Raw genomic sequence first — 18,594 nt, forward strand, 5'->3', positions numbered from 1 at the left:
CCCCTGCTGAATTTTTATTTTATATATATTTATATGTTTAGAGGCAGGGTCTCACTGTGTAGACCTGGCTGGTCTTGAACTACTGGGCTTAAGCGATCCTCCCATCTCAGCCTCCCAAAGTGCTGGGATTGTAGACATGAGCTCTACAGCCAGCTGAGTGTTTAAAATAAAGTTAATATATGTACATGATTAGAAATCTCAAACCAAAAGGTATTAAACAACAACAAAAAAAAGTGTGCTTGTGTGGGTGTGTACACAGTGCCACTCATTTTTTTTATTCCCCCAAGATGCCAATGCATTCTTAGGTGTCTTTCCAGGAAAAGTCGTGTTTATACCATCATGTGTAGCCTTTGAAAAGCTTTACCTGGAAGGGACCCTACCGTGTACTCTGTTCCTGCCTTTTCATCCTGGTGCTGAGTCTGCATCAGTTTATCTAGGAATAAAAAGGCCCCAGTCTTCTTAGATTCCCACCCTTTGGACAAACAGATCGTAATTACCTAACAACTCCCCTATCGATGGACATTTAGGTTATTTCCAGTTGTTGACTGGAAGGTCGTGTTATAAAGGTTTGAAATTTCCCCAGTAAGCATGCCCTCCCACACCAGACACCTGATCACTGAGAAAAGCAGATCCCTTTGGAAAGTTTTAAAATTCATTCTTGCAGCTGATTTTTTTCTTTCTTTCTTTCTTTTTTTTAGATGTAGGCAGGGAAAAGAAGGTAACGTTTTGTGTTGAATGTTCACCGTTTCGGCACTCTCTGAAGGAACTTTATTATTTATTTATTTATTTATTTTGAGACGGAGTCTCACTCTGTTGTGCCCAGGCTGGAGTGCAGTGGTTTGATCTTGGTTTACTTCAACCTCCGCCTCCCAGATTCAATCAATTCTCCTGCCCCAGCCTCCCGAGTAGCTGGGACTACAAGTGCCCATCACCACACCTGGCTAATTTTTTGTATTTTTAGTAGAGACGGGGTTTCACTATATTGGCCAGGCTGGTCTTGAACTCCTGACCTGAGGTGATCCGCCTGCCTGGGCCTGACAAAGTGCTGGGATTACAGGCGTGAGCTACCACGCCCGGCCTCTGAAGGAACTTTATATCCATGGGTTCCTTTGGTTCTAGGGGGCCGGAATTACTCTCCCCATGTTTTAGAACAGGAACGTGAGGCCTGGGACGGGCCAGCTGGGTTGGGGTTCATACCACTCTGGCCAGCCCCAGGCACTGAGCACTGCGTTTCACTTCGTCAGTTCTGCCAACTTGTTCTGTGCATCTGAGTCCACACAGAGCTTAGGGAGGGGTTTCTACATCTGTCCGTGTGAATTTCTGCTCATAATTTCAAACTAGGGGATGTTTCTCCCTGCGCTTGGTCTCTGTTTTCTGTTTCTCAAAGCTTTGATTGCTGTGTGGCCGGCTCTGAAATTCTGAAATTCACTAGGAGTCGGCAGTGATGGGAGGAAGCTAACTTCCTGCGTTAGATGCTTCAGGAGAAGATGAGAGGGCGACTAGGCTGCATTCGATCACCCAGCTTCCTAAGTGGGCTCTGATGGATGCTGTCTGTCAAGCAGTGCATTCTCAGAACGCTTCCATCTGGGGGCCCTCGGTTATTGGCGTCTGTAATATGCTATCTGGGTTTCCTGGACAGTAGAATCTTGTAGCAATTTAGCTGTCATTTTTTTTTTGTGGTTGAATAATCCACAGTGGGCAAATAAAAATTAATGTTTGTATTTGGATGCTAATTCAGCTTTCAATTAGGTTTTGTTTTGAGCATTATTGAAATTAATCTGTGTTCCTTGAGCCCATTTCCATTTATTGGCAAGGTACGCTGGCCCCTATATAATTGGTGGTCGTTTGGGGTAAATTCAGATGGATAATCTATATCAAGATAATGGAAAAGTTTATTTTAAAACTTTCTTTAAATGACAAAATAATATCTGAACATTATTCAGACTGTGGTAAGAGAAAAACACTTCAATCAAAATCCTGCCCTAAATAAATCAATTTTCTTCTGTCTTTTGCCCCTTTCTAGTCTGTTTGCATGTCTATATTCTTTTTTTTCTTTTCTTTTCTTTTTTGAGACAATGTCTCACTCTGTCGCCTGGGCTAGAGTGCAGTGGCGCCATCTTACTCACTGCAACCTCTGCCTCCTGGGCTCGAGCAATCCTCCTACCTCAGCCTCTCAAGTAGCTGGGACTACATGGGCATGCCACCATGCCCAGCTAATTTTTCTCTTTTTTGTAGAGATGGGATTTTGCCATGTTGCCCAGGCTGGTCTTGAAATCCTCCCAGCTTGGTCTCCCGAACTGCTGGAATTACAGGTGTGAGCCACCATGCCTGGCCTTCCTCTTTAAAGAGCAGTACATGTGGAATTAAGTTTGAGGTCCTGGTGAAACACTGTTCTTTTAGGAAGAGTGTGAACTTTGGAATTGGCAAGCCCCAAGAAGCCCCAATTCAAATTCTGACTTCAACTCAGTAGCTGTGTGACATTGGGCAAGTTATTTAACCTTTCTGCGCGTCCATTTTCTCAACGATAAAAATGGGACTGATAATTCCTGTATATGATGGTTGTTAAAAAGACTGAGATAGAGCAATGTGAAGCATGAACCACAGTTGACACTGGCCTCATTCTGTCACCCAAGCTGGATTGTAGTGGCACGATCTTGCTCACTGAAGCCTTGACCTCCCGGCCTCAAGCAGTCCTCCCGCCTCAGCCCCGCAAAGTGCTGGGATTAGAGACGTGAGCCACCACGCCCAGCCATCTCTGACTTTTTTAAGGAAAAACTTCGTCCTTTGGGGCGAGCTGATCTTTGACTTATTGCTGATACTTACTAGGCTCCTTTTCTAGTGAGAGCCAGAATTTGATAACACCCGCTACACCTGGCTTTTTCTTTCTGGTTGTTTATGTTTAATGTAATAGCAAGGCACACTCGTGTTTCATTTCCTGTAGTGATAGTTTGGTTTAAAATGAACTTATTTGGGTTAAAATTAATAATAATATCAGTGGGCTGTAGCTGAGACACAGCTTGTGTGGCTGGCTGGTACATGGTTTTGAATCCCGGCTCTGCTGCCTCCCGGCTTTGTGACCTTGGGCAGATCCTTTTCTGTCTCTGTGCTTCAGTTTCTTCACCTGTAAAATGAGGATGACACAGTAATATCTCATGGAGTGGCTGTAAAGTTCAAGTGAGATCATAGAGTCCGAGCCTGAAAACAGCGTCTGGCACAGAAGAAAGTACCACAGAAGTGTTCATCAGAAGTTTCCGTTGCACAAACAGCTGACATTTGGGGAGTGTAGAGCTGCTGCTGGTGAAGTGCACCATTTCTGACTTAGGGCAGTAGACAGTAAATGGTAGCTGGCACTGTTGTTTTGATTGTTTGATGATGATGTTAATAATGGGCAAAATAATAGATCTGGAGGTGGCATTTGTTTTGGAGATTAATTTCTCTGTATTAAAAGATGTTTTTATGATCTGTATTCATGGAGTAAAAGGGCAGTGTTGCCACATTGATGTATTGCATTGTGGTGAAGTCAGGACCTTCAGTGCATCCATCACTGGAGTAACGCGCACTGGACCCACCAAACACCCTCCCACCATCCACCCCCTCCAGCTCCTCCACCCTTCTCAGTCTCGTTGTCCATCATCCCACACCCTGCTGCCATGTGCACATGTTATTTAGCTCCTGCTTATGAGAATATGCAATAAGTGTCTGAGTTATTTCACTTAAGATACTCGTCCCCGTGTTGCTGCAAAAGACATGATTTCCTTCTTTTTTAGGGCTGAATACTATGCCATTGTGTATATACACGTCATTTTCTTTATCCAGTCCTCTGTTGGACACTTAGCCTGATTCCATGTCTTTGCTATTGTGGATAGTACCGTAGTAAACATGCGAGTGCAGCTATCTTATGATATAATGATTTCTTTTGGAGAAGAGTTTCTTAGGACAGAAACTTTTGGGCAACTTGATAGCATCTAGCAGGATTCCAGTGTTCGAATTCACCTGTTGCCTTCATTGGACTTTCCTAGGCCAAGCCCAGCATTCGGTGCTTCATTAAACCCACCGAGACACTCGAGCGGTCCCTTGAGATGAACAAGCACAAGGGCAAGAGGCGGGTGCAAAAGAGACCCAACTACAAAAACGTTGGGGAAGAAGAAGATGAGGAGAAAGGGCCCGCCGAGGATGCCCAAGAAGACGCCGAGAAGGCTAAAGGTACAGAGGGTGGTTCAAAAGGCATCAAGACGAGTGGGGAGAGTGAAGGTGAGTGTCCCTGTGAACGCCGCCCTGCGCCTGCGCCTGCGCCGCCAGCCAGCCTGCCAGCGAGGCTGCCACCTGTGCCCTCTCCGCCTTGACTTCTGCTACCCCCAGTATCCAGCCAGTGATTCAGTTCCTTCCTCACACTGGCGTACCTCATTGTATACAGCCCTGCCACTCGGAGGCTGCTGTAGGTGTGTGTCACGTGCAGATCTAGGGCAAGTCCCACCCTCATGGGATGGGTGATCTGGAGCCAGGTTTCCCCACCTTAAAGGAGGGTAACAAATAGTACCTACTTTGTAGTGTTCATACAAGAATTAAATGAGTGAATATGTGCAATGTGCTCCAAACAGTGCCTGGTCCATGTTAAATGCTGCGAAGGATTTGACGCTGCAGAAGTATTTGTCATTATTATGACAGTAGGAGCAGCATGGAATTATTATTATCTTTATCCTTGTTGCTGAATTATTCCCAATAACCAGGGGTTATGATTTGCATCCTGTGCACTGTAGGAAGAAAGAGGATTTGTGTTTAATGAAATGATATGCTTGTAGGCCAAGTGCAGTGGCTCACACCTTAATCCCAGCACTTTGGGAAGCCAAGGTGGGAGGATCACTTGAGCCCAGGAACTTGAGACCAGCCTCGCCAATGTGACGAGACCCTGTCTTTACCAAAAAAAAAAAAAAGTAGTATTTTTAAAATACTAAAAAATCAAATATAACTCCTTCAATTCTTACATTAAGATTTTTTAAGTCCTATCTGTTTAGAGTAAGGTGCACTCATGGGTAGTATGTATGTAAGCAAAATCATTCATTCCTCCTTTTGCCCTCATTGGAAATTCTGGTTTTCACCTCCCTCTTGTTGAGATGCTAAAACCTTCTTGAACTGGAGGTCATTTACTCTGGGACTAAGCAAACTGGAACTGCCCTATTGCTTGTGTCATGGGTCGGACTCACAGCCACACAGCTGGGGTCTCTGCCTGTGGTCCTGGGCACTGGGGCTGGGGGTAACGGGAAGTGATGGGGAGCTTGATACTTGGTAGAAGTGGAGCTGGGGCTCTTCTCAGGAAGGTCTGGCCACGCCTTCTGGAATGAACTTGGCATCTCCTCAGCAGCCTGGCTGCAGTCTCTGTGGGTGTGGGGAACACTTCCTGTGAGCCCTCCTTCTGGGCCTTGGGCTCAGAGTGGCTGCTCTGAAGCCATCTCTCCACAGCCCTGTCAGCAAGGACTGCATGAGCTTCCCAGTCCAGGGCATCTGAAGCTGTAACACAAAGCCACTCATTCAGTGACTGGGAGCTCATTTGCTTTTGGGAGTTGCTTGAGATTCTGCAGCCACAGCATGCCCCCGCCACCACCTTGCTTGCCCCATCATGACTTTCTTGGCAGTTGTCAGTGAATACCATGATCACATTTCGACAAGTGTAACCAAAATGCTCTCTGATGCCACCCATACCTCTTTTTAAGGTTGAGCTCTCCAACCTCCTCTTATTTCTGTTTAAAGTGTGCAGTAGCCATTTTGGTTTAGGAGTTCATTTTTGGCCTGGGAAGCCTTTACCAGTAAATATCACTATGGTGGGAAGGGGAGGGCCAAACACAAGGTAAGCCATGCTAATTTGTTTATTGGGGTCATTCTGATTATTTTGTTGTTAATGCAGAAGAAAAATGTCTGCCTAATCCCTAGGTTAGTTGTTCTGTTGCTGCCACACTGGGGGATAAATGGACGTCTTCACATCATTTTGTGCATTGTGTTCTCATCAGTTTTGCTTTGGAAAGATGCTACCTCTTTCATTCCAGTCCTTTTAAGGATGCTCTCTAACCAGGCCTCAGTTGTGACTAACAGTGGTGCGAATCAGGCAGGCTTGGCCCCAAAATCACAATCAAATTATTCAGCCAGCCAGCCCAGTACTGGCACACAGGGACTTCAGGCCAGTTCTGCAGGCTGCTGTTTCAGCTTGAACTGCTTGAATTAGGGTAGAGGCTCCTGGAAGCTGTGCCTGGCTGCCCTGGGCAGGGTACAAGGGAATGAATTTCCGCCACCTCCAAAAGTCTGTTTTCCAGGTAGTTACTCAGCCAGATCATGCTACACAGGACCCAGGAATCTCCCCAGAGGCTTTGCTTGGACAGTTGGTGCTTCAGGGCTCAGTCACACATGACTCTCAATGACCCCCTCTGCAATTTTGGTGCCCTCCTGATTTCTTGAGCACATTAGTCATTTCAAAATATGATGGATTTGTCATTTTGTCACTCAGCTCACCATAAATAAATACAACTTTCATAGACCCGTCCTACCAGGCAATAGCACTTATATTCTGAGCTTTCTGAATTATATATTTGCTCTCTTGATTATTTGTAAATGTGAAGGTGCAATTAGTGGGTGTTCTCTCCTTAGACTGTATCTATGTTTGGATGAAACTGCACAGCTGTTAATTCCTGTGAGTTGGAAGGGTGTCAGGCACATTTTCTCATTTACACTGCATACCAGAGAACACTGTAGATGCTGGGCGGTGCCTAGAAGATGCGAGATCTGACTCTGGTCATGTCTCAGCATCTAGGTTTATTGTGTGTCTCGGATGTCCTCTTGAAGCTCTGGACCTCGTTGTCCCTGTCTGGAAATACAATTCACGTGATGACTTTTTTTTTTTAAGTGAAGATACATTGATACTTGCGATTGCAAGGTTTAGAAATCCAACTCAGACTGGCTTAAGCAAAGAGGGTATTTATTGTTCATGTTCCTGGGAAACTTGGACAGGACTGCGCCCAGGTGCGCTCACATCCTGCCAGCTTGGCCAGCAAGTGGAGGGGGGGCTTCTCCTTCCCAGTGGCTGCCACTGAAGTCCTGAGGCCAATGCTTGTGGGTACTGTGGGCCTGGCTTGGGTCCACCCGCCACCCCCAGAGATATTCTGGACCGATTGGCCAGGCCCGCATGACAAATCTACGCTACAGTGGCTCCCTCAGTAAAAAATGAGATGCGTTTATCAGAAGTAAGAGGTATGGATGCTGGGCCAGCAGAAACAGCAGATTTTCCCCCTAGAAAGTCACGCTGTATTTCTGGGTACTCCCCTTCTCTCTCAAGGCCATCTTCTGCCATCCTATTTTGAGATAGACATGTGGCTCTTTTCCACATTATTTTTTCTCTGGAAGCTCCTTTCATTGTCCCTCGATCTATGCACTTATCGACAGACGGACATGGTGACTCTTAAGGAAAGAGATGCTGACACTCTACCTCTGCATACTCTGCCAATTCCATTTTAGTAGTGAAATTTTGACTTTAAAAGACAGGGGGAAAATACAGGAGTAAAAAAGGCATATGGTCACGAGGCACGGTTTTGCCATGACCTGATTTGGATATGGCATTAGTGTGTGTGCATGGTTTTTTTTTTTTATTTTTTACAAATGCAGCACCCAGAATTCACACCTCCTCCAGATTTAAGCTCGGACAAGGAAGTTGTGTGAAATGAATGTGCACCCCTGACCCATCCGCTCCCTTCCCCAGTCTACAGAGAAATTTGCTCTGCCTCAGGTCCCAAGTAATGGGTGACTCATTCTGCAACCAAGAAATCACAGGGCCCTTAAATTTGCAGAAATTAAATACTAAAAGAAGAGGGATGTCATCGTCCCTGTAGGCAAAGAAGTATTCACTCTGCCCAGGAAGACAGACATCCTAGGGCACGTGCTTGTTTTTTAGCTTGCCCTTGAGTCTGAAAGGACAGTTATCTCTTTTGGAATTTACTTAGAGCAGTAACTTAGTAAGCATGTCCGAGGGACTGAATCCTTCAAACTCCTCATCTAAAAATAGGGCTGGACTACTGTTTTTTTGCCTATGGAAAAAATAATTGCCTGGCCTGACCTTCAAAGCTTCCTCATTTGTTGAAATTCCAGCAAGGGCATGGAGTAAAGACGATAGGCCTTTGAACCTGCCAGGTTAGCTGGGTTTGAGGGAGTACCTGGGAGTTCAGAGACCCATCTTTGCCTTTTTTGTTTTTCTTTTGAAAGTCTCTACTGAAATGAGATGAAACCTGGCCTCATTTCCAGCTCCTCTTTCAAAATTAGAGCCAACACCAGGCCTGGCAGTGTCTTGGTTGGGGCAAGCCAGGGAGTAACTATCCGGGAGTTGAGATGTGAATCCCAGCTCTGCACCTGAACAGCTGTGTGGCTCTGGGCAAGTAACTGCCCTCTCTGCAGTTCTCCACCTGTAGGCGGGGCTTCCTAATGCCTGGGCCTCAGATTGGCCTAAGTGAGAACATCAACACTGTAGCATTCAGCACGTGACACAGGAGGTCTCTGCGAACCCCAGCCAAGATGGAGGGCAGAGTGAGGCGCTCGAACAGCAATTTGAGTGTGGCTGCGTGGACTCCACTTGGGCACCGAGCACGTTTCTGTGGGACCCGTTTCTCTCTCAGTTTCTACAGCTAGTAAGTGAGCTTAGTGAGTGTGCAGGTGTGAGTATGTGTGTGAGAGTGAGTGTGTTTGTGTATACGTGTGTGTGTAATGGTGGGAAGAGAGGGAGAAGAAGCATCAGCAAGCCCAGGCGCTGCAGTAGAGAGATGGTGTGGGGCTGTCAGCTTTTCAGATGGGCTTAACTGGGATAAGGAGGAGGATTGGAGGTGAATTAGGACAAAGCCTTTGAAGAGCAACTTCCCGAAAACCGTTCTCAACTCAATCTCCTGCTGGGCAGAAGAAGATAATAAAAAAAAACAAAGGAAGGGGTGCCGCCAGTACTTACAGCACTTAGCACACATACTCTCGGTCATTGCTAAAAAGCCAGCCAATTACATGCAGGCTGTCCCTTATATCCTAGGTAACCAGCGAGGCATCTTTCCCCTTAGCCTTCCGTTGAAGGTCTTCTTGTTTCCCTCTTGCCGTCTTTTTTTAGTCTGTCCTTGCTGTCATTGCTGGAATGTGGAACACAGAGGGCGATTGAGAAAATCCTTGAAATTGTGAAGTCAAAGATTATTGGGAGGCCATGCCTGCCATTTCCCTGAAAAGCGCTTCATTTACCAAATATTAATCAGATTCGAATGGACCTCACCCTCGGCGAGTTGATAAATTATTGCTGTAATTTAAAAACTGAATGTGTCAGAGTATCGGGGATCTGGCCAGAGCTGTCATATGGAGAGGCAGAAGTGGACGTCCTTGGGTGCTAAGGGCCCTCAGGACTCTCCTGGCCCGCACCAGTGCCTCCCCACACAGGCACTACTTGAACAACAAGTGGAAAGATGTGGCCTTCCCTGCTCTCTTGTTTTTTTCTTTTTTTAAACTTACGGTAAAATACATATAACATAAAATTTACCATCTGAATCATTTCTAAGTGCACATTTCAGTCGTGTTAAGTACATTCGGCCGGGCGCAGTGGCTCACACCTGTAATCCCAGCAATTTGGGAGGCTGAGGCGGGTGGATCAACAGGTCAGGAGATCAAGACCATCCTAGCCAACATGGTGAAACCCTGTCTCTATTAAAAAAAATACAAGAAATTAGCTGGGTGTGGTGGCGGGGGCCTGTAGTCCCAGCTACTCAGGAGGCTGAGGCAGGAGAATGGCGTGAACCCGAGAGGCGGAGCTTGCAGTGAGCCGAGATCATGCACTGCAGTCCAGCCTGGGTGACAGAGCAAGACTCTGTCTCAAAAAAAAAAAAAAAAAAGTACATTTACATTGTATAACCATCACCACCATCTGTCTCCAGGACGCTTTTCATTTTTCATCTTTGTAAAACCAAAACTGTGCCCATTTAATAACTCCCCACCCCACCCTTTGATGTTCTGTCTTTGTGAGTTTGACTGCTCTAGGTCGTTTATTCAAATGGAATCATACAGTATTGTCTTTTGTGCCTGGCTTGCATCACCTAGCATAAAGTCCTCAAGGTTCGTTCATGTTGTAGCATGTGCTGGGATTTCCTTCTCTTTCTTTTTTTTTGGCTGAATAATAATTCCATTGTATGGCTAGACTACATTTCTTTATCCACTGCTCTGTTGATGGACGCTTGAATTGCTTCCACTTTTGGCTATTGGGAATAATGCCGCTATAAACATGGGTATACAAATCCATTCCTGCCTTTGAGGCTTTTGTAGAATTGATAGAGGCTGCGGAGGGTCTGGTTGGTACTGGCCACAGCAAAATAAGTTGGAGATTTGAGTTCCCACTCCCAGCTTTGCAGCCTCATGAGCTGTGGGATGATAATCACATTACTCAGCTCCCAGAGGCTGGAAACTTAGCAGGCTAGGTGCTGGAGTGTTGGAGATGACAGGCCATGGTACCTGGCATGGGAACTGATACTGTGCAGGCGCTCATTTCCACAACTCAGGTGGGCAGTGCAAAGAGAGGAGCCCGCAGCGGCCTGGGGCAGAGACCCATCGCCTAATGCCTTGGTACTTCAGTTTCCCCTGCCTTAACATGAAGAGTTGAGGGTATGTAAGTATTTCTCCCACTGCAGAATATGGAGATGGTTTTAGGTGGTACAGAGAGAGCCTTAAAGAATATGGTGGCTAGGCGCAGTGGCTCACACCTGTAATCCCAGCACTTCGGGAGGCCAACCCAAGAGGATCACCTGAGCCCAGAAGTTCAAGACCAGCCAGGCAACATAGTGAGACCCCTGTCTGTACAAAAAATAAAAGATTAGCCAGTCATAATGGTGCGTACCTGTGGTCCCAGCTACTCTGGAGGCTGAGGTGGAAGAATCCCTCGAGCCTGGGAGGTTGAAGCTACAGTGAACTGTGATCGTGCCACACACTCCAGCCGGGGTGACAGAGTGAGACCTTGTTTCTTAAAAAAAAAGAAGAAGATGGTGCAAAAGCTCTAATTCTAAATGATTATCTCCAGGGCAGGGGATAGGGTGGGTGGGGGGAGCCTGCATATTTGCTGTGGCAGGTATTTAATACTTGAATACCTCACTCATGTTTATGAATCTCCCTTTCTCAATTGCACACAACAGGCCCTAGCACCTTTTTGTCTATTCATCATGTATATTTTTGTAGTTGCTTTCTATTTATATTGGTTTTATGCTCATGGTAATTTTCCGAAACTTTTTATTTGAAAATAATTTCAAATTTACAAAAGTTGCAAAACCAAAAATAGTATAAAGAACATCTATTTACCCTTTACCCAGTTTCCCCCGTAACATTTCATACCATTAACTTTCCTATTGTATTTTCTCTGTCTGCACACCCGCCCCACACACCCCACACACATCCATCGCGCCCCTTTCCTCCTGAAGCTTCATGAGCATTTGCTATGAGCACAACACAGCTGTCAACTTCATAGTATTCTCCTGCTGTGTTCCTGTTGTATCGGCCTAATAATGTCTTTCTAGCATATTCTCTCCTCCAGTGCCAGGTCCAATCCAGAGGCGGGTGGTGCCTTCCGTTGTCACGCCTCCAGCCTCCTTTATTCTGGAACATTTCCACCGTCTCTTTCTCTTTTGCAACATTGACCTTTTTTTGAGGAATACAGAACCTCCCCCTTTTTTTGTTCTAATAAAACGTCCTTCATTTTGTCTTTGTCTGATGTGTACTTGTGATTAGACTGAGGTTATGCATTCTTGGCTGGAACACGGCATAGGTGATGTCATGCACTTCTCAGCATGTCACATCTGGAGGCACATGATGTCCTTCTGTCCCTCTTGGGTGATGTTCATTTTATTGACATGACTGAGGTGTTGCCCATTTTCTGTATTGTGTAATGACCTTCCTTTTCTTCCCAACTAATAAGCAGTCCACAGGGAGACACTTTGAGATCATATAGATACCCTGCCCCTTGTTAAAATTCCCCCTTAGATTTGGCGTTTGTTTATGATTCTTGCCTGGTTCAGGTTCAGTCATTACCATGATGGGTAGGAAAAGATGAATTTCCACCTTCAGCATTCTCTTTGTGTTTAAAAGTCAGCCCTTGGCATTCTGTTGTAAGCAAGACCTTTCCCTTCTTCTCATTTATCTCTTATTGGTGTGGAATTGTGGATTCCAATTTTCTAATGGTTTATAGTGCATTACTGTATTTAATGATTTTGGTGCTCAAGTTGTCCCAGAGTTGGCCTGCAGGAACCCTTTCCAGCTGGCTGTCATGTGCTTGCCCCGTGCTTTTTTGAGCAGTTCCTTACACTTTCTGGCATAACATGGTGTTCTGTGTTCATCTAGTACCTCCTCTGCCTGTCCCTGGAATTAACCATTTCTCTGGCTCCTGTCCATGGACGGGGGTATTAGAGGCCAAGATTTGGGCACTGGATGTGCTCATTGCTACTGAGGTGTCTTTGCAGTTTGGCCCTTTCAGTGGACAAAGCTAGGAAATCCATGTATGTACATATACAAAGTGTACATTTATACATGCCTACATATACATACATGCAAACATGCGTACACACACATATTTTATTTTATTTTATTTTTTAATTTTTTAATTTTTTATTTATTTATTTTTTAAATATACTTTAAGTTCTAGGGTACATGTGCACAATGTGCAGGTTTGTTACAAATATATACATGTGCCATGTTGGTGTGCTGCACCCATCAACTCGTCGGCACCCATCAACATGTCATTTACATCAGGTATAACTCCCAATGCCATTCCTTCCCCCTCCCCCCTCCCCGCAATAGGACCTGGTGTGTTCTGTTCCCCTTCCCGTGTCCAAGTGATCTCATTGTTCAATTCCCACCTATGAGTGAGAACATGAGGTGTTTGGTTTTCTGTTCTTGTGATAGTTTGCTGAGAATGATGGTTTCCATTTGCATCCATGTCCCTACAAAGGACACAAACTCATCCTTTTTTATAGCTGCATAGTATTCCATGGCACACACATATTTTAGGATCATATGTTCATACCAGTACCCCCAGTTCCAGTGAACTTACAGGTTTTTTTTTCTTGTCCTCTCCCATCTTAGATTTGTATGTTTCTTCTTGTACGCTGAAAGCCCTGACTCCTAACAACATCTGCTTACTGATTTGCCCAATCCTATAATGCATCTAAAAGCTTCAGAATTGCTTTACTTACAGTTGTTTATTGCTTAAAAAAATGAACAGTTCAGGATGTTTTTGCAGTTTTCCCTCCCCCATGCCCATCCCAATGCTCTACTTATCCCCAAATTGAGGATATATAGCTGAGCACACTAAGTCCTCATTTAACATCATGGATAGATTCTTGGAAACTGTGACCTTAAGGGAAATGATGTAGAAAGAAACCAGTTTTACCGTAGGTGAGTTGATACCAACAGGAGTTAAATCCCTGTGGCGTATTTCTGGTCACAAAAACATCATCTAACTTGTAACTAAAAGCCCAAAAGACTTCTAGCATTAAACATTGAAATAAATGTGAGCTGTGCATACACTTAAGAAAGATTAATGGGCCGGGCGTGGTGGCTCACACTTGTAATCCCAGCACTTTGGGAGGCCTAGGCGGGTGGATCACGAGGTCAGGAGATCAAGGCCATCCTGGCTAACATAGTGAAACCCCGTCTCTACTAAAAATACAAAAAATTAGCTGGGCGTGATGGCACATGCCTGTAGTCCCAGCTGCTCGGGAGGCTGAGACAGGAGAATGGCGTGAACCTGGGAGGAGGAGCTTGCAGTGAGCCGAGATCATGCCACTGCACTCCAGCCTGGGTGACAGAGCAAGACTCCGTCTCAAAAAAAAAAAAAAAAAAAAAAGATTTATGAAAACATGTAAGATAATTACTTACCCAATTTTTGGTGAATTAATGAGTGAACAGCAGTCATGGTGGTGGTGGGTTGATTTAAATCAAGGAATAAATGTTTGCAAAGTGAAAATTGTAAGGAGCACCTCCTGCCTGCACGAAGTTCAGAAACAAACACAAATCTGTTAGGCTTGCTGAATGCTTTCATACCACATCATGTATTGTTGTGCATTTGTATTATTGTGTGCTTTATGAATTGTTATGAATTGTTATTTGATAAGCATTTGTATTCATTTGTTTTCCAACTTGTGTATTTCCAGTTCACAGTCTTGTATGGCCAGAGCCTGGGTACCTCAGGATGCCAGGTGGGAGCCAACTCTGGACAGGGCACCATCCCGTCACAGGGCACACTCACGCGCCCCACACTCACTCAGACTGCGTCCGTGTAGACACGCCAGGGGAACCTAACATGTACATCTCTGGGATGAGGGAGAAAACCAGAATACGTGGCAAAAACCCATGCAGACATGGCAAGAACATGCAGACTCCACATAGACAGTGGCCGGGGCTGGGAATCGGTTTTTTTCTTTCTATTCTCATCCGTGTTATAATACAACAATGTTGAATGAAATGATGTTATTCAAAGATCTGCTGTATTGTGTTCATAAGCTACTTGGATTAGTCTGAACATCCTTCCTTTCACCATTGAGAGTGGATTTGGCATTCACTTAAAATACATTTCGATTCAGGCCAGGCATGGTGGCTCACACCTGTAATTCCAGCACTTTGGGAGGCTGACTTGGGCAGATCATTTGAAGTCAGGAGTTTGAGACCAGCCTGGCCAACATGGTGAAACCCCATCTCTGCTAAAAATACAAAAGTGAAGCCAGGCGTGCTGGCTCACACCTGTAATCCCAGCACTCTGGGAGGCCAAGGCGGGCAGATCATTTGAGGTCAGGAGTTTGAGACCAACCTGACCAACATGGTAGAACCCTGTCTCTACTAAAAATACAAAAAAATTAGCCAGGCATGGTGGCGTGCACCTGTAATCCTAGCTACTCGGGAGGCTGAGGCAGGAGAATTGCTTGAACTTGGGAGGCAGAAGTTGTAGTGAGCTGAGATCATAGCACTGCACTCCAGCCAGGGCAACAGAGTGAGACTCTGTCTCAAAATAATAATAATAATAATAATAATAAAAAGATTTGGATTCTTTTTTAAAATTTCCAGTTTAGGCTTCTTCCTTCTCATTCTCATTCATTTAATTAATTTTCCTTTTTAAAATGCATGGAATATTAGCAAACTCAAAACTATGTAAAAAGTTACATTCAAAGAAGTATCTTTACTCTCCTCCACATCCCTTTCATTTCATTCCTGCCGTCAATTATAGATAACCAACTTGATTGGGTAACTGAAGTATCCTTCCTGTGTTTCTTTCTGTAAAAATAAGCAGATTTGTATATGTTTTCCTCTTTTCCTTTCTTACACACAGGATACCATATGTGTTCGTCCGGAGAACTTAGCAGTATCTCCGGAAATCACTCCATATCAGTTGTCAGATCTTCTTCATTCCTTTTCACAGCCGCGCTGTGTGTATGTACCATAGTTGATTCTATTGGTTTGTTATGCCTGGGCATTTAGGTAGTTTCCATTATTTTGCAGTTACAAATAATACTGCAGTGAATATCCTTGTACGTGTGCATTTTCATACTGCCAGAGGTATGTCTTGCAGATAAATACCTACAAGTGGGCTGCTAGGTTGTAGAGTATAATAGTGAGTTAAACTTTCCTTTTAAGCTGTATTTAAGTGAAAAAAAAGTAAGAGTTCAAATAAAATGAAAAATAGTACAGGTAACACAGAGACGTGACAGAAATCATAAAAGCAAGCAAGTAACTGAAGTTTGAGCAAAACGGGCTAAACTATTGCTTCAGTCCCTTCAAACTGCAAATAGGATCATAACTGAGGTTCAGTCAGAGACCCCTGGGAATCCAGCCTCAGTGCCTGAGTCCCGGCCTTGGGGACCATTGGTGGAAATCTGTATCCACATAGCCCACTGAGCTGCTTTCCTTGGTGGCAGCAGTATGGCACCTGCACCTTGGGAGGGAGGCTGGCCAGTGACAGCAGGGACAACTGGAGTTGGGGCCCAGAGTGGCACAGAACCATGCCGACATTCAGATGTAGCACTGTGAGGGGGTTCCCTGTGGCCCTGATCATCAGGAGAGGTCAGGTCCTCTTTGATATCCTCTTCTAAAGATGATACTTTACAGCAGTGAGAATCTGGGGAGCCGTTTCCCGCAGAAACCTGCTACCGACTATTCCCATGCCCACATAGCACTTTGCATAGAGCTTCAGGGAGTTGGCAGACCTATAAGGGTTGTTTTAGTACCTATAAGGGCTGTTTGGATAAAACTATCAAAAAGAAGGGCAAGAAACCTTTCCTTGACATTTGAAGATCTGATCTGCCTTCATCTAGAAAATTAAGTAGAGTCACTCACTCTACAGCTGGGCTAGCTGGATGAGGACTGTGAGGTGCAGCTGTGGGCACAGGTGTCACAGCCAGGGTTTGGAAATCCCATTTTGTGTGGAGAGGCCCATGTGGGCCTGGTTCTGCACCTAGACGTGACATGGAGGTTGGGGGTGAGGAAGGGGGAGCGGTCCTGGCTTCGCTGCTGCATTTCCAGCTGTGTTAAGAGTCACTGTACTTCTGGGTTTCTGTGCACTCGTATTCAATATCTGGGGTTGGACCAACCGGTGGTTTTCAGGCAGTTTTGTGTGAAGCCATAGAATTCCAGAAAGGGGCCTCTGTGGAGTGCACCAGGGAGCCCACGGCAGTCAGAGGCATTTGGTGCCCACCACCCTTTCCTGGAGCAGCTCTGCGCTCATCTGGTGACTGTGGTGGGATGCCCTGGAAAATTGCCCTTCAAATTAGTATTCAGCTGCTTAAAAAAAAAAGTTGGATGAGCTTGGTGCTGAATTATCTTCACCGTCTTCTCTGCTCCAGAATTCTTCTGGTGTCCAATGAGATTAAGCCAGAAAGGGTACAGCTATGTAATGAAGCTTGGCCTCCAGGCCAGAGCACTGGGGCTTGACCTTGTAACCTTAGGAAGTACTTGGAGCTGAGTTCCCACTGTGTCAGCCAAGCACGGCAGAGCTGAGCCTAGGGAAGGAGAACTTGCAGCTGTAGGGGAGGTGGGCCTATGCCACGTCCTCTGCCTCAAAGGGCAGAGGCCAGAGGCTGGGAGACAAGGAGGAGGCTGGCCTCACAGGCTTGCTTGGGAGTCTTCAGATGTCTGATGGCAAGTCTTGTTAGTAAACACAAGCAAATATACACCTATGACATTTAAGCTTACATCTCCCAAATATGTGTAAACATTTATGTATTATAAATTATATATGATTGTGCTAGTATTATGGACAGTATGAAACAAAATAGATTTTAAAAGATGAGAAGCATTAAAAGACTTATTGCCTAGGGAATCATCTGGCATGCGCACTGAGGTCCATACCCACTTTGGAGACGACCAGGGTAGTTGGAGGGCACTAAGCACCCGAAGGAGGCTGGTGGAGGTAAAATGGGAGAAAGGAAAGAGTAATGTTTCCCAGACAGCAGTCTGCACCATATTCCAGCTCTTTTTTTTTTTCTTTCCTTTTTTTTTCTTTTTTGAAACAGTCTCACTCTGTCAGCCAGGCTGGAGTGCAGTGGCCCAATCTTGGTTCACTGCAGCTCCCACCTGGGTTGAAGCGATTCTCATGCCTCAGCCTCCCGAGTAGTTGGGATTACAGGCACCCGCCACCACACCTGGCTAATTTTTGTGACAGATTTTTACCATGTTGGCCAGACTGATCTCGAACTCCTGACCTCAAGGGATCCTCCTGCCTCGGCCTCCCAAAATGCTAGGATTACAGGCACGAGCCTCCACGCCCGCCCACATTCCAGCTGTTAGCCATCTCTGTGTACTATTTGCTCTGCTGTTTACTGGATAGCTTTCTTTGAATTGACTCACTTGGTTTTTTCCAAAATTTAGCCTTATTCTAAACACTAATATCCACAGAAGGCTTTCTGTGCAGCTAGAATTTTCTTCTAATGCACAATGAAATAAGTATAAAACTATGCAAACAAAGCATTTGTCCACACACCACTTAGAAAGCACTGTTGGCTCCCACCTGTGTGATGGGTCCCACCCTGTGGGAGACTCTGATCTTTGACATCTGACTTCAGATCAGGTGGGAGGGAAGGGGGATGGTGAGAGTGAACCTCACATAGGGCCAGGGCCCATGTGGATATGGTGGGGGAGTTGCTTCTCCATGCTAAGGGGTGCCTGCAGGTGCAGTCATGCCTAACAGTCTGGGGAGAGTCTCATGGGACATGAGATATCTCCCCACGAGAATACTTTGTGCCCACATTGATCGCAGACTTTTTTGGGGAGTGGCCCACCCCACCTCCGATCGCAGCCACCATGAATCTTTGCCACCTGGGCGTGCTGCCAAAACTTCTCGTGTTGGGCTAGACCAGTCATTCATTTATCACTTCAAGAGATATATATTGTGTGCCTACTCTGTGCCAGCCACTGGATTAGACAGTGGAGGACAAGACACATAAGACAGCTGCAAAGCTCCTGTTCTAGTGGAGTAAGGCAGACAGTAAGGAAGCAAAACAATGGAGAATGTAAGAGCCAAGTCGCAATAAATGCTATTAATATAAAGTAAAATCAAGATAAGGGGGAGGAAGGACAAAT

The 18,594-nt window shown here is 45.4% G+C and overlaps 1 protein-coding gene across 2 annotated transcripts in view; it reads left to right on the top strand.

Annotated features, from left to right (window-relative positions):
• The window catches only part of CLEC16A (C-type lectin domain family 16, member A), a 233,890-nt gene that overhangs the window by 55,160 nt on the left and 160,136 nt on the right, over positions 1–18,594 (top strand). The window contains exon 10 of one of the 2 annotated variants that reach the window (XM_011961400.1): positions 4,020–4,203. In XM_011961400.1, coding sequence (XP_011816790.1) covers positions 4,020–4,203 — 184 coding nt within the window. Of the gene's footprint in view, positions 1–4,019; positions 4,252–18,594 lie in introns of both variants that reach the window. The other variant, XM_011961399.1, reaches the window with a different exon arrangement.

Source organism: Colobus angolensis, unplaced genomic scaffold (genome assembly GCF_000951035.1).
Source record: "Colobus angolensis palliatus isolate OR3802 unplaced genomic scaffold, Cang.pa_1.0 Scaffold55, whole genome shotgun sequence".
Classification (NCBI taxonomy): domain Eukaryota; kingdom Metazoa; phylum Chordata; class Mammalia; order Primates; family Cercopithecidae; genus Colobus; species Colobus angolensis.